This window comes from Callospermophilus lateralis, chromosome 13, assembly GCF_048772815.1.
Source record: "Callospermophilus lateralis isolate mCalLat2 chromosome 13, mCalLat2.hap1, whole genome shotgun sequence".
Lineage (NCBI taxonomy): Eukaryota > Metazoa > Chordata > Mammalia > Rodentia > Sciuridae > Callospermophilus > Callospermophilus lateralis.
In genome coordinates, this window is record NC_135317.1 from 57320792 (window position 1) to 57348609 (window position 27818).

Genomic DNA, 27818 nt, shown 5'->3' on the forward strand with positions numbered 1-27818 from the left:
TCCTTACAAAATATGCTTAAGGTAGGGGTAGGGGTATCCTGTTTAATTGTATCTATTCATTTTCATATATAGGCTTCTCAATAGTCTTATTGTCTCTGGAGTAGCCATTGTATGTTTTCTTCTGGCTAAAAAAGCCTTTCATTTGAAGCATAAGTAAAAATTAAATCATGACTTTTTTAAACAGAAAATTGGTTTTGATGAAAACCAATTTCTTTAAGGACGTGTTCTTTTATTCTGCAAAATATTAATGTATTTAATTAGCACAAATTTTTAGATTTTAATACAGCAGTCTACTAAATGAATACATTAAATTTGAACTATTATATCTTGAAACCTAACTAAACCAAAACTAAAAGACTGACAAAAAAAGTGAAAAGTTAATTTTTTTTACATGAATTTCTTGAGTATCAGGAGAACTGTCAGGAATTGGTAGCTTCTCTTCTGGTATGTCAACACTCTCTTTTAGTACATCAATTTCTAGTTCATGGTCTTCTTTTAAGGTATGTTCAGAGATAACAGGACTTTCAGATGTGATGAGCCCAGAGCTTCCACTATCACCAAGGTTACTGGCCACTGCTGTGGGGGATAGGGGGAAAGAGTTAAGGTTTTTACATTTTAAACTGAAAATCATGTAATTAACAAAGGAAACACAATGAAAAAAGCTATATACCTCACTTGAAAAAATAATTTAAAAAGTCTAAGATCTTAAAAAGGAAAGGTCTTTTTAAAAGGCAAATCCACTTTTTGCCAGGATAATACACATTCAGTTGAAATAATACATATACATAATATAAATTACACATTTAAAACTGGCAACATTGTTTTCTTCCATTGGACTGTAATTCCTACTCTTATTCTGACAGTTTAATATAATGACAAATTCCTGGAGGAAGTTAAAGTGTTCTTCATTATTTTGAAAATTATGTGTTACCTAGTGATTATAAGACAACTAGCTATCTTTGTTAAGCCAGTGCATAATTATACTAGGGACATGCAATCTGGATTTTGACATGGCTATAAAACAGGAGGTATCTTTCTTTTGGCAGAAAGCATACAAATGAACACAAATGTACCTTACCACTTTTCAAAATTAGGTGGAGGGGCTCACAAAAATATTCCTTTCATTTTTCTTTTGACCAAATGTTTACATGTCACTAATACTCATAGGTTATATTTAGGTTTAGCATTTGTGAATGTCACAAAACACTAACCTCAAGGAGAAAAGATGTCTCCAACTTAACTAAAAAAATCCTTTAAAAAATATTTATTTTTTAGTTACAAGTCAACACAATGTCTTTATTTTTATGTGGTACTAAGGATTGAACCCAGTGCCTCACACATGCTAGGCGGGCACGCTACCTCTGAGCCACAACCTCAACCCACTAAAAATCATTTTTAATGATGAATACAAATCAATAAAAAGGTAAAAAGATTAAAAAAAAGGCAAACCAGAAAAAAAATATTCATACTTTTAATAGATAAAAAGCTTATTATCCCTAATAGGCAAATGCTGTAAAATAAAATGAAGATGTTTCCCACCTATCAGTTTGGCAAAAAGGCATGGGAAAATAGGTATTTTTCACTCATCAACATATGAAAATAGCAGAAAATAATAATATTAGAAATCTGAATATTCTTTGACCTAGTATGTCCATGTCTATCCAACAGAAATCCTGACATAGATTGTCTTGAAGATATATACCCAAGTATAGGCCTACAGAAACAAAACAGTAAAACAAAAAAATAAGGAAAAAAAAAATAATCAGCCCCAAAACAGACCTGTAAACCAATGGTACAGAATAGAGGACACAGAGACAAACCCACATAATTACAGTTATCTCATATTAGACAAAGGCATCAAAAACATAAATTGGAGAAAAGACAGCCTCTTCAACAAACGGTTCTGGGAAAATTGGAAATTCACACGTAACAAAATGAAATTAAACCTGTATCTTTGACCATGCACAAAACTCAACTCAAAGTGAATCAAGGACCTAGGAATTAAACCAGAGACCTTGCGCCTAATGGAAGAAAAAGTAGGCCCAAATGTCCTCCATGTCAGATTAGGCCCCAACTTCCTTAATAAGACTGCTATAGCGCAAGAATTAAAACCAAGAATCAATAAATGGAATGGATTCAAATTAAAAAGCTTCTTCTCAGCAAAATAAACAATCAGTGAGGTGAATAGAGAACCTACAGAATGGGAGCAAATCTCTAGCACAAGCACATCAGATATAGCATTAATCTATAAAGCACCCAAAAACCTTAACACCAAAAAAACCCCACAAAACAAAAAACCCCAAAAACAACCCAATCAACAAATGGACCGAGGAACTGAACAGAGACTATATAATCAAATCAACAAACATATGAAAAAAATGTTCAACACCTCTAGCTATAAAGCAAATCAAAACTACTCTAAGACTTCATTTCACTCCAGTCTGAATGGCAGCTATCAATAATACAAACAACAAGAAGTGTTGGCTAGGGTGTGGGGAAAAAGGCACTCTCATACATTGCTGGTGGGACTGCAAATTGGTGCAGCCAATATGAAAAGCAGTATGGAGATTCCTTGGAAAACTGGGAATGGAACCATCTTTTGACCCAGCTATCCCACTCCTCGGTCTATACCCAAAGGACTTAAAAACAGTATACTACAGGGACACAGCCACATCAATGTTTACAGCAGCACAATTCACAATAGCTATCTTTGTGGAACCAACCCAGATGCCCTTCAGTAGATGAACAGATAAGCAAGGCAAACTTTGGTATATATACACAATGCAATATTACACACATCATTAAAAAAGAATAAAATCATGGCATTTGCAGGGAAATGGATGGAGTTGGAGAATATAATGCTAAGTGAAGTAAGCTAATCCCAAAAAATCAAAGGCTGAATAAAACATTCTTTGATATGAGAATGCTGACTCATGTCCACAGGGGGTAATGGAGGAACTGTAGCTAGGATAAAGGGGAGGGTGAGGAAGGGAGCAAGCATGGGGGTAGGAAGGACGGTGGAATGAGTTGGACATCATTACCCTAAGTACAAGTGTGAAGACAAGAATGGTGTGAAAATACTTTGTATACAACCAGAGACTTGAAGAAATGCACTCTATATGTGTAATATGAAATGAATTACATTCTGCTATCATATATAACAAATTAAATAGATTAATAAAACAATTTATAGGAACAGCTTTTATTAAGTGCCAAGCACTATTCTAAATACTTTCCACACATCTGGCTTAATTCTGACAACTATGAAATAAATCTTTTCACACATCTGGCTTAATCCTGACAACTACGAAATGAATACTATTAATATTTCCATCTTATATTGTTAGTATTTATCAGACAAAAAATACAGAAAAACAAACTTATAGTTAAATGAGATAACACGTGTGGAAAGCTATAAGGTTACCAAAGAAAGTAGCTTCACCTCTGTATAATACAGAGAGCGTCTGAGAGTAGGTGTCCCACACCCCAAAACAGGGTTAACTGTGGGGAAAAAAAATTCAATGAATTATACTTTTTACTTTCCCTGACTTTTCTTTCATGTTCCAAAATGCCTTACAAGCAACCTATTGTTTTGATAGCTGACATATCTCCTTAGAATGCCTTTATTCTAGGGAAGCAAATCAAAAAGAGTGGTAGAAATGAGAGAAGAAATAAAATGAAATACTCAAATGAACACATACATTCATTGTTGTCTGCTCTAATCGTAGAGTTGTAGGCTTCAACAGACATTAATCCTTTATCCAACACTGGTATCTTGGACTTTGGGGTGAAGATTTTCCTTTAGAAATAGAAATGTATACTTTAGCATGTATAAATATCCCACCTTCTCTACCTGCTTTGTCCTACTGCCTCTGTTATTCTGCTGATGAAAATCAAGGTTCAAAGAAATCACCAAACTCATTTTGAATATTATAAAATATGCAAGTGAATTTATAAATAAATAATGCTATACTTAGTTTTCCTACTTTCTATTATTTTACTTTTTCAGTGACAATGACATGACATCAGAATACAAATAAATCTATTGAAATGCGTGTCAGTATAAATTACACTTTGGTTGATTTTTTTAAATAATTGTGGCCATGTTCTTCAAATAAGCCTGTCAAGTATTATGGAACATTTCCTATATACACAGTAGGATCAGGTTCAATATTTTAAAATTGGAAAAACAGGGTAAAAAGACTTATAATGGGAGATCATTGAAACCTGTATTAACACACATGATAAAAAGAAGTTTCAGAATATGCTGACAGCCTTCATATTCTGAGCTGACCCTTCCCCTAAAACCCAATTAGGCTGATTTTTGAAATAGAGAATAATATATTTGAAGTATGTACACATGGATATAAGACTTCCTCAACCAAAAAAAATACTTGTAGTAAGGATAAGAGAACAATAAATCGCCACAAAATATATTTTTTTAAAACACTTTTTTTTTTTTTTTTGAGAGAGAGAGAGAGAGAGAGAGAAATTTTCTTAATATTTATTTTTTAGTTCTTGGCGGACACAACATCTTTGTTTGTATGTGGTGCTGAGGATCGAACCCGGGCCGCACGCATTCCAGGCAAGCACGCTACCACTTGAGCCACATCCCCAGCCCCGCCTCTGCCAAGATGTTGAATATTCACCTAGTTTCTCAATGAAACCTTTTCTCATGTGAATGCTTTGTTTTATGACTGATGCAATTACCTATCAAATCTATTGTAATAAATAACATTTGTTCTCATTAAAGTTTAAAAAACACTAAAACAATATTGGATAATCCTTTATTCCACATTTCCAATAAAGGTCTGGGTAAATTCCAGTCATCAAATGATGTTTTCTCAGAAATGAAGTAGGTGACCAAGTTTGACCTATCAGGTGACTATTGTGTTCCTGAATGTTGCAGATGGTTTGTGAAGTTGCTCATTATTTATTTACTTATACAGCAATATTTTAAATTATCACATTTCAGATGAGTTATTTTACTAAATAACCTTTACTACCTCTTAATAATTGAAGCTGCCACTTTTTTGTATCCTCTACAAGAGCACTACTACAAGTGCTGACATGCAATCTTGTCTTTAGTCGTGAAATGAAGGAAAAGAGCCTTTGCCAGGTGAACTAATTACTTCATATGAATCAGTTCAGTTGACTTTCAATAAAGGAAGCAGTACACTGATCTACATTCTAATATAAGCTTCTTATAATAGATGATAAACTGTATGGGAATTGGTACCATTTTACCAGATCCTGTTTTGAACAGCAAGCACTATGAATATCACCTAATGCATGGCGTTTTCTGTCAATGAAATTATTTGACAGCATAATATTTTAATTAGTTATCAAAAAACTTGAGTGACTATTGTATGATTGTAAGGAAAAAACTTTCTCTCGGCCATGTCCCCTATGTTCCACTCTGGTTTTACAGGAGTCCTGTGCCTAATCATCCTGAAACTACTAAAAAAAGGAAGCACATGGAATAATACCATAGTTGTGAATGAACTTTTGGTCTTCAAAGAATATTAATATGCCTCAATTCACTAGGTCTCTATATTATAGAAATGTCTAGTAGTATTAAGATTTATTTCATGGTAACTAAATAACACAACTATAAAACTGAACAACTAGGAATACAGGTAATTATTCACGATGGGAATGTCAAAAATCTAAATGAGCTCTAATACATAAAGAATATTTTGCTATAGGTTCACAATTTCATTAAACTTCTTTGGAAAAATATATGAAACTGTCTTCATAAACTTACCCTTCATGAATTGATGGCACACAAAGTGATGCTTTGGTTCCTTCAGTGGAGCTTAAGTTATTTGATCCTGAAAGGGACTCCTCTGCAACTGTCAAAGTGTCTACAAATCATACAGGTAAAAATATCATTTAAGCTAAATGTTTTATAATTGCACTGGTCTTGAACTATTACTGTTTAAGAAGTTGCTAGGCCTGCTTTTTTGTTCTTTTGTGTTTATTTCCTTGGCATCAGATTGTCAGCAGTTCCTTTTACTAATTCTGAGTCAAAGAGTCTCCCTTAACCTCCAACTTTTTATCTTTGGCTGAACAAGTACAACTTACTGCAAATGTTCTACATATATCAATTCACTTAATCCAAAATATTCAAAGAGGTATATCAGAAAACAGTTAACATTGTTTATCCCAGATCACCAAGCATACTTAGAAAGTAGTTGAACAAGGATTCAAATTTAGTCTATTTTAATCTAGAGTATGTCTTCTATGATTCTGACTCCAACACACACACACACACACACACACACACACACACACACAAACATATAGATTTCTACTTGGGACTGCCCAATAGGGTAGAAACAATCCATTAAGATATTCTTATGTACATTCTTTCTTTTTTTTTTTTTTAAATTATGGTCCTGGGAATGGAAACCAGGGCTTCATGCATGCTAGGCAAGCATTTTACCACAGAGGTGCATTCCTAAGCCCTTTTTAAAAAAATGTATTTTGAGAGAGGGTCTAATTAAGTTGTCTGGGCGAGGCTCAAATTTGCAATACTCCTGGCCTCAGCTTCCCAAATAGCTGGGACTACAGGTATTTACCATACCTGGCTCTTCTATGAACATTTTATTCTAATATTTATCATTTAAACATTTTAATGGAATTATGACACAGAAAAAAAAAGCAGTGTTTATCTCTAGACATACACTACTTCAGCAAACTCCTGAATTTAACAGAGAAATTAAATAATATGTAACAGAGACATCACAATCCAAACATCATTGGACTCACTTCATGGGCCTTTGGACATTTATCTTGATTGTTCTGTGATTGTTTTGGCAGTAAGGATGGAATATAGAACAAATATCCTGCTCTGTGAGCAGAATTTTCGTAAATTAAGACTGCTGAATAAGTTAAAAATTGCAGCAACAATCTATTCCGTAAAGTTATTATTACATCCATTATTTATGGGCATATTCTCTAAATCAGACTGCTGAACCTTGCATTTCCATCCTTAAACATTAATATTCTTTTCCAAATTTCATGGCCAGATTAAAAAGCATACTAAGTTCCTCTCCCTTCAAAGCTCATATATACTTATGGAACAATGCAAGCAATACATATAACTGAAAAAGATTTTGACACCATGGGCATATATTATTTAATCTTGATCTTCACGCTTTCCTTATGGTGAAAAGAAACCTATTACAAAATTTATTAAGGTTGAGGAGAAAGCAGAAGGGATATGAAAAAGGGAGGAATGGTGGCATCTGACCAAACTTTCTTATGTACGTTTATAAATATACCCCAATGAATTAACCTTTATGAATAATGGACAAATTTTTTAAAATAATAATACATACAAGATCAGGAAAGCAGAGGGAGGAAAGGGGGAGGGAGAATTTTGGAGACTAAATTGAAAACCTCAATGGTTTTACTATAAAGAAGAATTTTTTAAGAAATATCAATGGCAATTTTTAAAAAAATATTTATTTTTTAGCTTTAGGTGGACACAATATCTTTATTTTATTTTTATGTGGTGCTGAGGATCAAACCCAGTGCCTCACGCATGCCAGGCGAGTGTGCTACTACTTGAGCCATATCCTCAGCCCTATCAATGGCAATTTTTAATATGTGGAAATGAGTTCTTACCCATCTGTTTTTCCTCATCTGGAAGAATTACTTGTGACTCAAACACATCTTTATCTTCATCTTTCTTGATTTGCTCAGTTAAATTAGTATTTAGTTCAGTGGAAGACTCTCCTGACTGGGAGGACAAGAAAATATCTTCAAACTCTTCTGGTGATGGTGCATCTTGATATTCTAAGGTGGTCTGGTCTGATCTGGTTGAAGCATTGCTTTCTTTGCTCACATCTAGTTTCTCCAAACTTTGTGAGGACGCGTCCAGTGACCCTGTATCCATTTCTTGAGGGTCCTTTTCTGAGCTATTTACAAGAAAAGGTATGGTCTCCTCTTTGCTCTTCGGCCATTCATTTTCTGCTGGAACGCCACATTTATGAAAAGATGCAGTGATAAATGCTTCTGGGTTACTGTTATCTGCAGGCTGTTAACAGACAACCAAATAGGAACTTAAGAAGTACTACCCAGAATAAACAAAACAAAACTTTTTTAAAAAGCCCACAGACTAAGAGGACTTAGGAGGTCTGAATTCTAGTGCTATTTCTGCCACCAATATATGCAATTCACTTGGTACTTTCAAGCCCAATTTTGTTTTTTATCTGTAAGAGGCTTAGCCATTGCCCTCATGCTTCCTTCAGAACTGTTTTGTAAATTCAAGTCAATCTATAAAATTGCAAATAAAAATCCATAGTGAGGTTATTTAAATTGATTTATCACACTTTTTACTTGTAAGAGCTAATATAATCTTTGAGTCTTTTTTCCCTATTATAATCAAACTTACTGCAGTAGTCCATTTTGTGTTCATTTCTTCTTCCATGAATGAAATTTTAGTTTCTTTAAGTCGCAAAGGAGGAGTAAGAGACCTTCCAGGTGATGTAGAGGGAGTTGCTAAAGGTGTTCGAAGGCCAGACCTTAGGATAGATTGAGGAGTAAACTCGGCAAATCCAGAAGAAGCAACTGACATAACCAAACTTTTAGCTTTCTAAAACAAAGAGCAAAGGGAATTCCATTAGTGTTTATAAAAGGCATTTACGTAAGTATTTACTCGGGCATTTGAGTAACAATTGTGGTTATAGTCTCGTTTTCAATAAACACATAAGTAGATTGATTGGAAGAAAAAAAATTCTATCAGTACTTTCTATATTTAAGGCTATAAAACTTAAAATTGTATCCATAAAAAATACAATGACAATTAGTAAGATAAATTTAAGAAACAAAGTCTTACATTAAAGAGAGGACTGTGTGTACTGAACACAAAACTAATCTAAACTTTTTTTTATGTCTTAGGGAAAAAAATCCATACAAGTATTAATTACTTATTAGATTTAGTAATAATGAATACATATAATTCAAAATTAGCACTTAATTTAGTAGAGATAATTCCTTCACTTAATTTGTCCACTAAAGACCTAGTAACCAGATTACTGAATCCCATTAATGAGTGCTGTTAGACACATTATAAGATTATTATAACTAAATACTCTTTTGGCAAGATGAACAAAATCATTCCCTAATATAATTTCACTTAAATTTTTTGAACTTAGCTGGAGAAAATACAAAACCAGTTTTTATTTTTGGATAGATGAAAAGATTAGAAATACAATACTGGATTGTGTCAGGAACCTAAAAATCCTATCAACCTTCTTTTAATAACTATTTTAGAAATAGCACTTAGTTATCTTTCATTCAATTTGAAAAATAAGAATTTTCTAGCTTTACTGATCTCTGGAAAGAGAACCCAGAAACAACAACAACAAAAAAGAAAGCTTCTAGGATTCAATATAGAATACTGAACAAGGAGCAAGGAGATAACATATCAGCAAAATTATATCAACATATATAAAAATCAAAAGCTTAAAATTATTTTGAAAAGGACAAAGGCCAATTTATAATAACCATTCAGACCCTTGTATAATATTCAAGACAATGTGATCATTATTATTAAATAGGAATATTAATAAATATTCAAGATAATGATGTGATTGTTATTATTAATTTTAATCAACCCAGTTTAAGAAGATGCAAAAGTATAGCAAGTATTTTGGAAAGACAGCCATGAAAATTAAAGTGAAAAACAGCTATTGACTATTCAGTTACAAATAGCTTATTTTCTCTGTGCTATTTGAAACTAAGAACACTCTTGCTTTACTATGAATGCTAGGGACATAATACTAACCTTAACTACAAGAGGAGTCTCAAGTAAATGCAATTCTGCAGACTTGGAGGTATTCTGATGTGATTCTTTTGACTGTGAACCAAATGGCAAAGAACTGGATAGCAGGCATAAAGGAGATCTTGTGGGGCTTTGCTGAATAAACCCCAAAGGTTGAGAAGGTAGGGGGATGGGATGAATAACCAAATCTAGTAATCTGTAATCAGAACATACTTATGAATAGAGAATCCTGGTATATTATTAACTAAATTATTCTGATGAAACAAAAGAACTTTAATATTCAATGTTATTGTTAAGATTTATATATTCACTAATAAATACCATAAAAACATGTAAACACACTTAGCCACCATTAATTTTTAAAAAGTCAGAAAACTATTTCAGTAGCAAAAAAATAATTAGGAATTTTAGAAACAATTTAAGAACAAAGAATTCTAGTTGTCCCCTGATCACAATATTTTTCAGTAGTGGGGATTTAACCCAGAACTTTACCGTTAAGCTACATCACCCTCTTTTTATTTTGAGACAGAGTCTCATTTAAGTTACCTAGAGCTGTCCTCAAACTTGTACTCTTCCTGTCTTAGCCTTCCCATTTGTTAGGACTGGTTATGTATCACCATGCCTGCAGTTCTCTTTCCCTTTTACCAGTTATTTACTGAGCTTCCACTATCAGCCAGGCATTTATTTGCCATGAAGATTAACTGCTAAAGATTGACAATACACAGGATAAGGCATCCCTAGCAATCCATGTGCATCTTTATCAACACTTAGGATACGACAGCATTAAAATCTAGACTAACACTCACCCCCAAAAAAAGTTAATTAAAAAAAGTTTGTTAGGCTGGGGATGTGGCTCAAGCGGTGTCGCGCTCGCCTAGCATGTGTGCGGCCTGGGTTCGATCCTCAGCACCACATACAAATAAAGATGTTGTGTCCGCCGAAAACTAAAAAAATATAAATGAATATTTTTAAAAAATTTTCTCTCTCCCCACCTTAAAAAAAGTTTGTTGACAAAATAATCTCAAAAAGTTTTCCATAATGTCCCAGACCTAGTTTACTTCAAATGATAAAATTGATTTCATTCGTGATTTGTATTACACATACACAGTCCAAATAAGCTTAAAAACTTACAGAAAAATATTTTCAGGACATAATATAGTTGTAAATGGACTTTTATTTATATGTGGTGCTGACACTTGAACCCAAGGCCTCACATGTGCCAGGCAAGTGCTCTACCACTGAGCCACAACCCCAGCCCCCCCAATAGTCTATTTTATATCTGTATTTTCTATAATAAAAACAGTTATTTTTTTATTTCTCCCAGATGCCAATGTGGATCAGCTGATAATAACCAAAGAAGAACAGCTTGTTCTGTTGCCCAGAAAGTTTTTTAAAAATCCCAGTTGCTTTGTCTTCTCTTGCATTTCTATCCTTCAGATTCCAAAGGGATTTTCACTATCAGGGTGGTAGATCCACATAGATCATGGGTGCTTTAAGAATCAACCTATTACCCAGTGCAGAAATGAAAGCATTTTCATTACAAGGTCTTTGTACCTGTTATTCTGTACCAGTCACAGCCTTGAGATTTCTACCAAAACACGAACATCTAATCTAGACATTTCTTTATCTTCATTTCTTTCTAATTTGTATTTAAATTCTGTACTTGTAAACAAATTGCTTTTTAATTTAACTTTTCCAATATTATGTTAAAAGCTCTGCACTGTCAATATTAACACTGTTAATATTTACATCTTGCCTATTTAGGTAAGACTGCTTCTCAAAAGCAAGGTCTGTATGACAAATGGCAAAATTCTTTGGGTGGTTTAGTGGTATATTGGGGATTAAAGCCGGGAGTGCTTTACTGCTATTAAGCTACATCATCAGTCCTTTTTATTTTGAGACAGGGTCTTGCCAAGTTGCTGAGGCTGGCTTTGAACTTCTGATCCTCAGCCTCAAAGGTCAGTGTGATTACAGGCATGTATCACCATGCCTGGCACAAAATTCTTATACAAGATTAAGTTATTCTCTAAGAAGAGTATGAAGGAAAAAAAAAATTCTTTTTTCCTTGTTACCAGGGATTGAACTCAGAAACATTGATCGACACTCTTGACACTTTTCATTTTATTGACTATTTTTTAAAAATTTCCCTTGGGTAAACAAGTAGGAGTGGGGCTGCTGAGTCATAAGGGAAAAAAATGTATGTTGAAAGAAATTGCCAGAGTCTTATGTTCCTACCAGCAGCAATGCACGACAGTTCAAACTGCTTTGCACACTTACTCGCACCAAGTATTTTTGTAGTTAGCCATTGGAAAAGGTTTACAGTGACCTCAAGAGCATTTTTCTTTTTTTGCGGTAATAGGGATTAATCCCAGTGCTTCATGTTTACTAGGCAAGCACTCTCCCACTGAATCATATTGCCAGTTATGAATATTTTTCAACTATCTGATGTTGCTAAATACAACTTATAATCACAATTTCATTTAGATGTGAAACACTGAATTTATTTATATTTGTAATATCATATTACTGATATAGTATTACTGCATCTGAAGTTGTATGAGACATCAAGTAGTCTCTGCTGTACAGGAGAAAGCTTCAATATGAACCAACTGAGATTAGTTAATAATTACAAAAACAATTTCTACAGAGGTCATCTAACAAGAAGATAATATCAAAAGGGGAAGAAAAAAGCCTGACATTTTACTTTACTCCAAAGTTAAAGTAAAGAATACTTTTCACTAAGATGTCTGAAATGAGAAATTGATTTTAAAATCACCACACTACTGTCCAAATTTTAAAGAAACCATACATTACACATTACTGTTGTAATTAATGCCTAACATTGTGTCTTTAAGGATGATTTAATGAACTCTCACCTAGAAATCCTCTGTGATGATTTTGAAATGGGTGTTCCAACAAATGCCTCAGGCAGTTGTAGATGTGGGAAAGAATATACTATAGGAGATGCTTCTTCTATTTTAGGACTACAAAGAAAATAAAAATTTAACTTCTGATTATGCATCATGCTGCATTGATTAAAAAAAAGCTTCAAAGTAAAATTAGATGGAATAGGAAAGGACTTTCATTTCTTACTTTGCAATATCTACAATAAACACACTGCCTTTTTAAAAATGTTTTTTTAAATATTTATTTTAGATATAAGTGGACACAATATCTTTTATTTTTATGGGGTGCTGAGGATCGAACCCAGTGTCTCACGTATGCCAGGCAAGTGATCTAACTCTGAGACACAACCCAGCCCCTTAAACTTTTTTAGTTGTCAATAACCTTTATTTTATTTATTTATATGCAGTGCTAAGAATAGAACCCAGTGCCTAGGCAAGCATACTACCAACTAAACCACAACCCCAGCTCCAGCCCCTAAATACATCACTCTAACTGAAAGTAAAACATTCTTCTTGTAAGAAAATAAAAATGCTTTTCCTCTTTACATATGCTAATAATAAACACTATAATAATTAGGGTAGATTGTGATAAATACTTCTGGTGTCCAGGAAAAACTGCAAGTAACATGACCTTAAAAGGTATAAGGGGCTGGGGCTGGGGCTGAGTGGTAGAGCGCTTGCCTTGCATGTGTGAGGCACTGGGTTTAATTCTCAGCACCACATAAAAATAAATGAATAAAAGTCCATCAACAACTAAAAAAAAAAATACATATTTTTTTAAAAAGGTATTAAAAAAACATACTTATTATAAAGTGAGATGCTATTTCCAGGATCACTGCTTGTCCACACCTCTCCAATTCTAGATAACACATTATTGATGAAAGTGGATCTTGATAACACTGTTCCTGTCATGGCTTTCTTTGGAAATGCTGACAATGGTTTGGGTCTAGAAACTGTAAAATGAAGAATGTAGGATTTAATTGATTCTCTAACAAACAGGATTTTAATAATGTAATTAATATCAAAGAATGGACAACATGGAAGTCATAACAAAGTTTAAATTATATTTGGTTTAAACTATAGCTATACTGAAATTTAACAATTTGGGATATGGTATAAAATTATTTAACTAAAAGTTGGGCACATGTCTTCAACTAAAATACAAGATTTTCATTCCGCGTTACAGTAGGAAACAAATTGTAAAAAACTTCCCAGAAAACCCTACATTTCATGGAACAGAGTAGTCAGTAAAAAAAAAAAAAAAAAGACTGTGATGAAAGTATTAGTAAAAGTGAGCAATATTTAAAGTAATGAGAGTTTCAGAGAAGCAATCATTCAATATTTTTAATAGCCTGAGAGTTTATGACATTCTTCAATGAAATCTTACATTCTCGAAAAACTGATGATGTCGACAGATGGTAAGGCTTAGCTCTTTCCATGGCTAATTTTCTCTGGACTCTAGGAAGGATTTTCCCATATTGCTCCAATATAGAATTTCGAGCCACTGATCTCTCCCGCAAACGAGGATCCCGATCATTCTATTGAATATATCAAAATTGTATTTACCAGTTAAAATATAATCATATTATAAATATTTTCTTCCTCCTACCTATATTTTTCCAAACTGAAGATTCTGCACACAAACTTAATTGGCTTACATCAATTAAAAATGTCTACTAACAAACATTGCTCTCCTTCACAACTATTAAAAACAGTGGTTATCATTTATTAAACATTTACATGAGTCAGTCAACCTGTTACTTCATAAATCTCTGAGCCCTCTCATAACAACTTCATAAGAAAATATTATTGGTTTACACATGAGGAAACAAAGGCTCAGAGCATGTCCTAAACATAGCAAATTAAGAATCAGTTTCAACCTTTGAAATCCAATACTCTCTGCATTAAGTAATTTCTGCTGCTGTCTCCACCTCTTCCTCTCATTTTTCCTGAGTGGTTAGTATGACAAGACTGTGGGCAGATGTCAGGGCATAAATGGCATATATAAATATAGAAGAATTAGGGAGGAGACAGTAGAGGGAGATTTAAAAAAAAAAAAAAAGAGGCAAGTAATAATATGCCAATAGACAAGAAGAACTTTCTCCAAGTTATGACAATAAAAGGCACAACAGATACAAACACTGCAAGTTCTTATGAATCAAATCAACCAAAAAAGTCTTCAGTTCCTTATTCCCTTGTCCCACACAAAGAAACAACATTAATCATACCATAAGATTAATCTTCAAAGTCTGGTTCAGCTTCAAAGCAGGAATATAATCGGCACGCTGCAAATGGTGAACTAAAAGGTACTCATGATTCTGAACACTGGCACTGGACTGCAAAAATTTCACCAAACACTCCTAGAAGAACAGAATGGATTTGTAAACTATCAATTTATCTTGAATTTGTGATAAAATTACACTGTTAAATGATTACCTGTTCAGTGTTTGTAAATGGTAATTTCAATAAATCTTCCATTAAGCCTATTTCCTGGCAGACTTCATAGGCATGCTTCAGTAATTCCTCTGCATTCACTTTATTAGAATGTTGTCGCAGTAAACTCCAGGCCTCAACCAGGCACCTAAAATCAATAATTATCCAAGTTTAGTTTTTGAAAGGCTATTTAAAATGTTCAAAATTCATCTACCTATACAATCTCAAAGATAATTTTGTACTGCAATTTACAAAGATTTTTAAAAATATGCTGCATAATGAATATTGCTAATAAAAGATTTAATATTATGCTGCTCTGTATTGTTCAAGTATAAAACAATAGAAAAACAAAATAGAACTTCACAATAAAACAAAAAAGTGAGCAGGCCTGGATAGAAATTAAAGACTGATGTAATGATAGCAAAATATCAGGCTTTTAAGGTAGTGATATTTGACAGAAGAATGGATAAGAAAATGAATAAAGGTCTACAGGTGGTAACAAGCATATTTTATTCATGGCAGATGAAAGTTATAGCTCATAAGTAGCTGATTTGGGCTAATCCAGAGCAAGAACCGATTAAAGAACTGAATTCAAATTTAACAGTCACAGACCACAAGCAGAGACAATGAAATGTCCTTCTTTGAGGAATGAGATAATTTTAAAACAGTGTTTCTTACATAGGTCTCTCCCTAAATCAAGACAGGGATTCTGTGACCTTTAGAAAAATGTCCAACTGAAAATGCACCAATACTCTTATCTTGGAAGTTCACCTGAGTTTATCTATTAGAATTTAAATTACATGCAGGATATGAAACAATAATCCCACTGCAAAGAATATCATCTATATAAATGCCATCAAAAATGCATAAAGATATACAACATCTTGCCTAGGATGTGGTCATAGGTTCAATCCTGGTGCTACAAAAAAGAAAAAAAAAATAACCAATAAATAAAACCTATAAACATTTACATATTCAAGGACATGAGAATACAGATATATATAAACACTGATAATGATTAACCTGGCAGTTAAATTTCTGTTGGACCTTTCATGGGAGAAAGGGGGCAGAATAAAAACACTCATTTCATGGCAATTAGTATTTATAATGAGCAGTTATAAATTAAAGAATCTAAGGAAAATTTGGCAGCACTGACCCAGACTTCCTGTGGACACAAAGTTACTCAGCAAAGCAAATGACACCTGCTGTTGGAAGGTCAGGGCTATGTGTTAATATTATTATTAATAACACTAAGAGTAGATAATACTAAACATATTCCATAGACTTTATAAAGACCATCAATTCAAAGATGTAAAATCTCTAAAATTCACTCATGAAATTGCCTTGTATTCCCTTCTATCAAAACAGGCATGACATTGTGGTCATTACAACTTGAGTAAAGAAGAGGGATGGGTGTCTGCAGACATGCGTGCAGGGAAAAAAAAAATGTGTGCATGTGTGCAGAAAAAAAACAATGTAGAAAAATTACTACTCAATTAAAATCTAGAAACATTAAAATGAGCAGAACACAAAACCTTTTTGTAGAAAGAAAAGCAAACAGGATGAAATGAACAGATCAGTATTAATTTTAAAAACCAATTATGGAGAAATAAAGAAGTATAACAAAATTTTGGTATTTGTTAAATTTTATTTCAGATGTGTTCATGAAAACTTAGTTATACTAGTCTATATGTTAAAATGTTTATTCTTGAGGATTGAACATGGGCACTTTACCACTGAGCTACATTCCCAGCCCTTTTTTATATTGAGACAATGACAAGGTATCACACCAAGTTACTAAGAGTATAAGCATGCACCACCATGCCTGGTTTATTTTTAATTTATTTTATTTTATTGCAGTTCTAGGAACTTACATAGAACTTTGTGTGTGCCAGGTAATTGTTCTATATCTAAACTACATCTCCAGCCCCCTAAAATCATTTTGAAACAATGCTTGTAGCAAAAGAAATTTCAGATGAATCAATACCTTAAATAAAAACAAAGCAATAAGTGGTAGTAGAAACCATGAGAAAAATTTTTTTTTAAAAACCGGAGAAGACAGAACATGATAATCACTATTTTTAGGACAGCAAAATCCATTATAAGCAAACCACTGTGAAAAGGTAAATTATAACCAGGCATGGTGGAACACACCTGTAATCCCAGCAGCTTGGGAGGCTGAGGCAAGCCAGCCTCAGCAACTTTGTAAGGCCTTAAGTAACTCAGCAACACCCCATCTTTAAATAAAATATAAAAAAGGGCTCCGTGGTTAAAGCCCCCGGTTTCAATCCTCAGTAATCCCCCCACCAAAGGAAACAACAAACTAAAGAGTAAATGAAAATCTCACAAGGTTAATTTCAGTAATGAATAATAAATCAATTAGGAAAAATTCAAACACAGTAAAAGAGGCAAAGAATTTAAATGGGCAAGTCACATAATAAATAGCTCCTTATGAAAAAGACACATCAAGTATCTGATAAAGGCACAGTACAGGCAATAAGGGCCTTGGATCAAAATGGCATAACCCTCATGGAGGGCAATTTGCCTTAGCTCTCAAAATTGCAACTGCAAATATACTTTTGACTAAGTTATTCTACCACTAGAATTTCGTTCTCCAAAATAAATCCGAGCGTGTGAAAAATGTATAGCTACTCATTAGAGCATTACTTAGAATAGCAAAAATATCTAAAAGTTCATTAACAGGAACGACATTAAACTGTACATCTATCTACAAAACCAATAACTATGCAACACTTAAAAGCAAGGAAGCTCTTTATATATTGTTATGAAATGAACTCTAAAACTAAGTTCAAAAAGCATATTTCACAAGGGTATTTTTGCTAAGTTCATTCTTCTGGTATTTTGTTCAGAAAATCTCAGAAGAATTAACTTGAAGTTGTTAACAATGATTGAATTCAAGAGAAAAGCTAAAAAGTCACTTGTGTTACTATTTTATACTTCATAAATATTGAAACACTCCACATGCTTATCTTTTCTTCCTTAGTCCTTGGACAAATTTTAAAATGAATAAAAACACATTTGACATTACTCCTAAATTTAGCAGATATACCTAACTAGAAGGATAGTAAGATAAAATATTTTTATAATCTTATAATTCATCAAATATTCTCCAACTTCGAAAACTCTATTGCTGGCACTTACAAACAAGTGCCCTAATTCTATTATTTTGCTTCTTATGGTAGAAAGTGATAAAAATATGAAGAGCAGTAAGAAATTTTTTTGATTGATGAAAAGATAGTCTAGGGTGTAAGCAGTTAACAGATATAGAAAAGTCATTTGGGTAAACAATGTGTGTGTGGGGGGGGTCTTGGCAATATGGCAGAAAAGCTAGCCTGAAAAACTCCTGTGACAAACTCTTAAGATACTAAAGTGAATGTAAATAATCTTTTAAAATGCATAGCAAAAACCACAATGAGAAAAGAAATTCCAAATAGGCAAACAAGGAATCACTGATTTCCAGTTGCCCGAGTAAAAGAAGACTGCGAAAGATGCAGATGCATCAACAATTACACATACTAAAGGTATACTAAAGGTATAATAAAAGGTCACAACAAGGACATAGCTCAGTAGAGTACAGTAACTGTACTAACAAGGTTGTATTTCATCCAATGCCACCAAAAATAATAAAAGGCTAAAGTCATTAAAAAAAAAATGATTTAAAATGCTGATGTAGCTAATATTAATGTCACAAAAAGTTGGTAGTTTTGCAAGGAACTGACAGATCCCACCCACTTCACAGTAGGCAACTTACCATGCTTTTTTCAGTAACTTATTGAAGAGACCAGGAAAAGTCACTGAGGACACAAAGATTTAACATCCCTAGTCCTATTTTGTATTTTATTTAGAGACAGAGTCTCACTGAGTTGCTTAGGACCTCATTTTTGCCACTGTGTCCATACAACATGTAATTTTTAATCCCAGCATTTACAAATTAAAATGTCTGAATAACTAATAGGAAGAAGAAAAAAACTCATACTGGGAATTTAAAGTAATATATAGAAAATGAATGTGCCTTTTTAAATCAGTTAAGGAAAAAACCTAAAAACTAGGTAAGCTAATCATTCAACTTGAGTTAAACAGGTAAAATAAACCCACAGAAGGTAGAGGAAAAGAATGAAGAAAATGATTACACCTATAAAACATTTTTCAGTTCTATTGCACCATTATGATATGAAGACCAAATAAGCAATTTTAAAAGCTGATCATCTAAAACCTTTTTTTAACCTCAAGTTTATCATTGTACAGTGCATAATAATTAACTTGCAAGCACAACAGCCAAGCCAGAATTATGATGATGATGATGTGCACCCACAAATGTACCTCACAAAATCAAGAGATTACTAGAATAAGTTGTGGAAAAAAGACTGATGATCTTAATAAAGAGGAAGAGGTTGAGGTCCTGGACTTAGGATAAGTTCAAGAAATGACAATAATGATTGATCAACCATTACCACCACTTATTAATGATTTACAACTTCTGCAGAAAACTGTAATAGTGCTTTTGCCATTACAATTTAAAATACCTCATGTTACAAATGAGGAAACTCAGCCTCAGAAAAGGTAAACTGCCTTTTTTATTTGTTTATGCTTGATACTAGGGACTGAACCCCAGAGGCATTTTACCACTGAGCTATATTCTCAAAGTTTTAAAACAACTTTGTTTTCAGAAAGGATCTGGTAAAGTGTCCTAAGGTAAATTCAAACTTGCAATCCTCCTGCTTCAGCCTCTGGATTGGCTAGGATTACAGGTATGCACAACTATATCTAGCTGAAAAAAACGGCTTTTGACCATATTTTAGAAAGTGGTACAAGTAAGGTTAAATTCAAGTCTATTCGAGTCCAAAGAGTACACTATCACTTATATAAGTTAAAGTAGCTCAAAAATATTGTAACATCTTTCCATCTAGCATAGGGTAAATCTCAAAAGAGAAGATTAGTATTTTCAGGCTTGAAATATTAAAACATTTTCAGCCATTTTAAGTACTATTATATAATCACAGCATTTACAGATACAATTGTAAATCTCAGTTTGGCACTAGGCATTGTATAAGTTTTTCTTAACACTGAAAAATCAAGAGGCATAAGATATTTTAGGGAATGCAACCAAAGTAAAAATACTAGATATTGTTACTATCTATTCCTCAATTTCATATTATTTACATGTTCAAAAGTCTATACTTGCAAAAGATGTACTTACCTATTAAAAAGCAAAACAGTGAGGTGAAGGATAACATCACTACCACTGGACACTGTTGGCTTCATTGTCTGAATATATCTGAGAGCTTGTCTATATTCTCCCTGACTCATAAAAGCTTGAATAATCTTTGAATGTTGCCATGAAAAAGGTTTTGCAGTAGCTGGGTGAAACAGAAGGTCCAACCCATTCTGCAAAAATGACACGAAATTGTAAAATATAAATATAATCCTTTGCATTTAGACAAAGAAGTCAATCTTAAAAAGACAAGCAATATTAAAAGCCAGTTGGGGGGGGGGAATCAAGATATAAAATCAGTTTAACTGTAAGATAAAAGGAATTACTTTAACATATAAGTTTTAACAAAAGCCTTATATCTTCCAGACCTCAATAAGTTATATATAAAATCTTTCCACTACCTGTTTCATACATGGATGATAAATCTTGCCTTCTATGGTTCATTAAACACTCCAAACATATTAAACACTCTAACATATCATAGTATTTGTTTTATCAATAATTCTCATTTGTTTCCTTCTTTAAACATTAACTTAAGTTTTTGAAGTTTTATCCTTGTATTTTTATTGCATAAGGTAGTGCTTGGTGAAAGCATTGATTAAAGTGAATTCTCCTTAAATTACCTCTAGAAATACACTATGATCTTTAATATCAAACTTAATCTAGTCAGGTATGCTTTCTGAAATCCTAGTAATTTAGGAAAAGCTTACATTAAGTGACTTACCTCAAAGTCATTATGATCAATCAGCCAAAATCCTTGAATAAGTTTAATTTGACCCCAAGAAATGGCAAAGGCAGTTGGAAAAGACTCAATGGGAGTATCCGTTTTGTTTGGAAAGGAATACATAATATCAAGTAACAAATAAATGGTCTTTTAAAAAAAGGATTAAGGACAAAGAACAAAAGAAAAAAACCACTACATATGTATTCATCATAGGTTGCAACAGAATGTAGCATTTAAAAAGTCTTGAAAACATATACAGAATATTTCACCCATCAATGATTGAATATACTTTCTTCTCAGCAGCACACAGATCATTCTCTAACATAAACCATGTTATGTAAGTTATCACATATGTTGGCACACAATTGTGATATTATCTTTAATATTTTTAGCATCTGTAGTGTTATTTTGATAGCTCCCTTTTCATTGATATTAATTTTTGTGTTCTCATAAAATTTCTTCAATTTCATGTTTGCTACTATAATTTTTTTCCTCCCTACTAATTTGAAAATCTTTTAATTCAGCTTCTTTCTGATAAAAGTACTTTGTTATAAATGAGTACTGTTTCATCCCAGAGATTGATATTTTAAGCTTTTATTATCACTTAATCCAAAGCACTTTATATTTACTTTTGTTGTGCTTTCTTCTTTATCTATGTGATATTTATAAGTGTACCATTTAATTTTGAAGTAGCTAACATGTAGAAGTGGGATTCTATATATCTTAAGGTAATTAATTTCTAATGTAATAAATCATGCAGTTTCCTCTAATTAAAAAAAAGGAAATGCTTTTTATATTGATTGTATTGCTTACACACATGTCAAAACTGATCAAACTGCATACTTCAAATATGTGCATTTTATCATACTTCAATTTTACCTCAATAAAGCCATGAAGAAGAAAAAATAAATCAATCAATGATACTGCAGACTAAACCCAGGGCCTCTTACATGCTAGATAACCATTCTACCACTGAGCTATTTCACAAGCTCTTTTTATTTTCAGACAGGGTCTCAGTAAGTTGCCAAGGCTGGACTCAAACTTGTGATCTTCCTGTCTCAGCTTCCTAAGTGGCAGGGATTACAGGTGTTCACTATCATAATGGGAGTAGAGTTGTATCAAATGTGGATACAGCCAGTATCCTATGCTTCATTTATTTTCTATTTTGTTATGACAAAGGAGATGAGCTAAAGCATACTTTTCTCTACACAGAAACAAACTTAAAAACTTGTTTAGAGAATTTAAAAAGCAGAGCTGTAAGATGGAGAAAGATGCTTAGAATATTAATATGCAAAATAAAAGGAAGTAGTTTACTAAAAAACAACAATCAAACAAACAAAACCAGCTATAAGCCCAGTCATTTATTGGGCAAAAGTCAGTAGCTATAAAAAATTAAAAAAAAAAAAAAAAAAAAAAAAAACTGTGAATCTTTATTATAATGAAGCAAGATATTTTAAGAAACTTACATTCTTACATTACCACAAAAACATGAGTTCAAACAATGCCTATTATCTTATTAACTTACAATGTTTATTTTCAGCACGTAAGTTAACCCCATTAAAAACTACTTGCCAGCAACATTCTAGAGCAGTTGTTTGGCTTTTTTTCTTTCCATTCCTGGGGTCCAACCCAGGGATTTGTGCTTAGTAAGCAAGTACTCTACCCCTTAGCTAAACCCCCACCCCAACTGGCCCTAGAATAGTAGTTTTTGAGTTTTAGATACATTTGAGAATCTGATAAAAGCTAACACCCACATATCCCTAGACACAGTGTTTTTGGCTGGTTGCTTTTATTGATAGTGGGGACTGAACTCCAGCAGAGCACTGCCACTGAGCTACATCCCATCCCTTCTAATTTTTTATTGTGGGACAAGGTCTTGCTAAGTTGCCAGGCTGGCCTCACTTGAACTTGCCATCCTTCTGCCTTCACCTATGAATCACTGGGATTACAGGCATGTTGTACTACAGTGTCTGGCTCCTAGACACATTTGAGAATCTGATAAAAACCAAGGATCATATCCCTAGAACAACAAATAATTTTGCATATAATTTTAGGTTGATCATAGGCCCTCCTAATCCAACCAAGAGATCCTGGATGAAGACGACTTATTTTAAGAAAATAAAAATTAAAAAAATCTAAGCATGAAAGTGAGATTGCATTATATATTATTTAACTATAATCTACTATAAGATTACTACTATTATAAAATTTTTATGATTTTTGGTAACAGGAATATTTGATAAAAATTTAAAGGATACAATAGAGTGTTTGTTTACTTCAGTAATGTTGTCTAATAAATATATGTCTAGTAGTGCCTATAAAAGAAATGGGGGAGAAAAAAAACTTCAGTTGATCTTATATTCATATATTCACTCACTAACATACTCATTTATTTGTGCTCCTTTTTTCCCCTAGTTTGTGGCAGGTATGAAAAACATAGTTAAACACGTCTCCTCTCTCTAGAACTTTCAAAGATTCAGTAAGTGATAGCAATTACTGTAAACCTACATGTAGACTAACAGGAGGATATTTTCCTGTGCCTCCTTCATCTCGTTTCCACAACTTCTCAACTTGATCTCCTAACTGAGAAACCAATCCATCAATCATCAAACAATCAGGGTTCCACTTCCCTCTGTAATATGAGAAACATATTAGATATTAGTGCTAATTACTGGTATCAAAAAACAAGCACCAGCTTTTAAAAATACTAGCTATCAAAGAAACAAGAGAGGTAAAAATTGGATCTCATTTTAGCATCATAAGAACTACAGAAATAAAGGAGCATTGGTCACATAACACTTAAGTTGCCTCAAATTCAGCAAGGTCAAGTCCTAGGAAAGAATGCGTTGTAAATAGTAAAATGTCTGGAACTATTCTACTTTTCACCATATTGAGCAAAGTACCATACAGTATAGTAGTTAATGTAGTAAAACTACTGCAGTTCAAAGTAAAATAGTTTCCATTTCATCACCACAGCTATTTTTTTATCTTTGGTTATAACTTCACCCCAAAATTTATTATTGAGCATGTAAAATATGATTTGGAGACCTGTCCCCATTTCCTAATTTAATATTAATTAACAACAGCAGCAATTTCTACTTCATCGAAATTTTCTTGAGTCAGGCTTTATCCTAGGAGCCCTGCACATATTTTATGTTGATATTGTAATTTACATGACAAACAGAATCACTAACTATAACAAACTTGTCCAAAAACATACTTAAGAAATAAAAGATCTTTAAATTAACAAAATTTAAATATGCCTAATCATTCTCCCAAAGCCATGTTCATTATTGGAAATTAGTTATTCTAAAGCACTGGTATGCAAATTTTACCATGCATAAGAATTACAGTTTGCTCAACTTTTTAACCTCCCTGGTGATTCTGCACTAACAAAGGTAGAATCAATCACTGCTATAAATGTTGTCTGCAGCCCTAAAATTGTCATTCCAACTTGAGGTAGAAAGCTATTTAGTTCCAGAGATATGGCCAATGCTCTAAACTTTACTTTGTTCTACTATTACATTCATATTTCTCTTTAGAAACAACAAGGGTATTCAAGTTTTTTCTTTTTTTTAATATTTATTTTTTAGTTTTAGGTGGACACATATCTTTATTTTATTTTTATGTGGTGCTGAGAATCGAACCCAGTGCCTCACGCATGCTAGGCAAGCACACTACAACTTGAGCCACATCCCCAGCCCCTTTTTTTCATTTTTTAAAAATGCTTATAAAACCTTCTCATAATGGTAATAGACTTAAGAGTAAAATAAAGATTTAGCCAGCAAGTCAAAGCAAATGATACAAATAAATTAGAAATACCACTAACATTCTAACACTTACTTACTGAGAATTCCACACATTTAATCATTGTACAGCATGATGTACTTTGTTCTGAGAAAGTCTGATTTTTCATAGAAGTAATTTCTGTATCTTTTTTTTAAAATTATAGATGGATACAATATCTTGTTTATTTTTATGCAGTGCTGAGGATCAAACCCAGTGCTTCACATGTGCAAGGCAAGCACTTTACAGCTGAGCCACACAGCCCAAGATCCCATAGATGTAATTTCTAAACTGTGTTTTGAAGGTCTGGATATACTATACCTTGATAAACGCTCACACTTCTGTCGACGATTGGTGTAGTAGTTCTGAATTACAGGGTAGTTGTAGCATAACCTTGACAACTGCATAGCATCATCTGGATTTTTATTTAAAGTTGGGGGGAAAAAAAAACAGTAATTTTTCTAGAATATGTCCACAATACAAGTGGACAAGTTATACAAATTAGTATTATACTTTAATTTTATTACATTGCGTAAAATTGCAGGTTCCCTAAATTTAAGTAATACAAGAATACTACACATTCTTTTATTTATAGATACACAAGTGGGAAAACAATGTCTCATGAAAGTTTATAACAAGGATGTTGGCTGGTTTAAAACCCTGCAAACTGTTTTACTTCCTAGGTACAAACAAAAATTTAAAAATCTAAAAGAATTTAAAAAACATAAGATTAACAGCAATTGTGTGCAGTAGCAGAAGCACTTCTAAATAAAATCTAATTTACTGGAAATGCAAGCAGTTAGAGGTTTTAAAAGTGAATTCTAGGCCAGGTGTGATGGCCCATGCTTGTAATCCCAGCAGCTTGGGAGGCTGAGTCAGACAGGCTGAGGATCATGAGTTCAAAGTTTGGTAGCAGAGACTGAAGAGGGTGGGGGGACTCTGCAACCACTGAGCCACATCCTCAGGCCTTTTTAGAGAAAGGGTTTCACTAATACACTTAGGGTCTCCCAAAGTTGCTGAGGCTAGCTTTGAACTCCCAATCCTCATGCCTCAACCTCCCAGCTGCTGGGATTACAGGCATGCACTGCAACCAGCTGCTAGTGGTATTATTGAACTCATTTTCAGAAGCTCAGTTTTCTCAAATGTGCTTTCCTTTTAAAAATGTTATTCAATCCAATGAACATGTAGAGAATCTGTGTATCAGTTTCAGGCTAAGGCACTGAAGATACAAAGAAAGAATGCAAGAAAAGAAAAAAAAAATATCTGGAAGAAAGTAAGCCTGAAACAGAGCACAACAAAATTATACACAATGTTTCAATTAGTATTAATAGATTAAGTAAATATTTTACCTAAGCCTTCTGGTAAGAGCCCAGAATGAGAAAACCAAAGAACCATTTGTACATATTGACAGATGAGCTGGGCAACCATATGCTTATTCTTTAAGTCCACTATTCCTGCAAAGAAAAATTAACATTGAATTATTCAATTTATCAACCACAATTGAAAAATGAAGCTATCTGCTAGTTTTAAAAACCTAATTACTTGGTGACAATATATATATGCTTTTAACAAACTCAGCTTGTAAATAATTGACTTTGCTCAAAATGGTATCAAATTAATCTCCAAAATGCTAAAATAATAAAAATCATTGACCTAATTTTTATGAAAACTAAGTTTATCATCATTTTATGCAAACTAATAGTTTTCAATAGAGGTTGTTCAAATCAGGCCTTTAAACTGGCCTTTTGTTTTAAATGGCAAAACCTGGGGGGAAAAAATTAGTCACCTCTTTGGATAAAAATCTACATATAATTGCAAAATTGGAAATTCCCCTGAAGTATACTACCTTAACTATCATAAACTTAACTCCAGATTGTTTTAGTATCAGCTAATGATACACCTAATAACATTTTGCAATTTTACATAAAAACTATGCTAGCATTTGAAAACTAATGTCCTTTAAACAATGGTCCACACATGAAAACAGGAACTTTATTCCATTTTTAAGTAAATTTTAACAGTACAAAAACAAAGAACATACCTCTCTCAGTGATATCCTGTGCCTCTGTTGCAAAACAGCTTAAGACACTATTAAGGTTGCTAAGATGCAAATGGCACTGCTGGATAGACTGTATAGTTTGTGGATCAATGAAACGACATGAACCGTCAAATAATGGTATACCTTTCAAGGATAAAACAGAAGATTAGTTTCCACACAGTAATTATGAATGAATTAGAATCACAAATACAAATTTCCTCTAATTTCTATCACTCAAAAGAATTATTCTAAGTGAGATTTAAAAGATAAGCTAAAAATGGCAAATATCTTCAAGAAAGCTAGAATATGCTTTCAGTATAAAACCAGAAAGAGCTAGCAACAGTGGCATATGCCTATAATCCCAGCAACTCCAGAGGCTGAGGCAGGATCACAAATTTGATCCTAGCCTCCCTCAGCAACTTAGCGAGACACTATCTAATACAAAATATAAAAAAGGCTGTGAACCTAGCTCAGTGGTTAGAGCACCTAATATGCTGAGAGAAAACAACGAAAAACAAAACAAATTCAGCCAGTCAGTGAGAATCTAAACTCAAATAACATCTAAAAGGTAGAGTTTATAAATACTATGAGATGAGGATTTACAAAACATGGCCAAATTAATCAAATTAATTTTTTTAAAGGGGGGGGAGAGAATTTTTTTTTTAATATTTATTTTCCAGTTTTCAGCGGACACAACATCTTTGTAGGTGGTGTTGAGGATCGAACCCGGGCCGCACGCATACCAGGCAAGCGCACTACCGCTTGAGCCACATCCCCAGCCCAATCAAATTAATTTTTAATGTGACTGGACTGGACAATAATTTCTTTCTTTCTTTCTTTTTTTTTTTAAATATTTATTTATTTATTTATTTATAGTTTTTCAGCAGACACAACATCTTTGT

At 33.1% G+C, this 27818-nt stretch overlaps 1 protein-coding gene across 3 annotated transcripts in view; it reads right to left on the reverse strand.

Annotated features, from left to right (window-relative positions):
• The window catches only part of Ahctf1 (AT-hook containing transcription factor 1), a 70557-nt gene that overhangs the window by 8706 nt on the left and 34033 nt on the right, over nt 1–27818 (reverse strand). For 2 of the 3 annotated variants that reach the window (XM_076832482.1, XM_076832480.1), the window contains exons 15-32: nt 26920–27060; nt 26228–26332; nt 25200–25293; nt 23601–23724; nt 23351–23407; nt 21093–21239; nt 20354–20541; nt 15139–15283; nt 14931–15062; nt 14090–14240; nt 13505–13655; nt 12673–12780; nt 9800–9992; nt 8405–8605; nt 7636–8047; nt 5768–5867; nt 3702–3799; nt 392–576 (exon numbers count right to left, since the gene is read on the reverse strand). In XM_076832482.1, coding sequence (XP_076688597.1) covers nt 392–576; nt 3702–3799; nt 5768–5867; nt 7636–8047; nt 8405–8605; nt 9800–9992; nt 12673–12780; nt 13505–13655; nt 14090–14240; nt 14931–15062; nt 15139–15283; nt 20354–20541; nt 21093–21239; nt 23351–23407; nt 23601–23724; nt 25200–25293; nt 26228–26332; nt 26920–27060 — 2732 coding nt within the window. The remainder of the gene's footprint in view (nt 1–391; nt 577–3701; nt 3800–5767; nt 5868–7635; nt 8048–8404; nt 8606–9799; nt 9993–12672; nt 12781–13504; nt 13656–14089; nt 14241–14930; nt 15063–15138; nt 15284–20353; nt 20542–21092; nt 21240–23350; nt 23408–23600; nt 23725–25199; nt 25294–26227; nt 26333–26919; nt 27061–27818) is intronic. The other variant, XM_076832481.1, reaches the window with a different exon arrangement.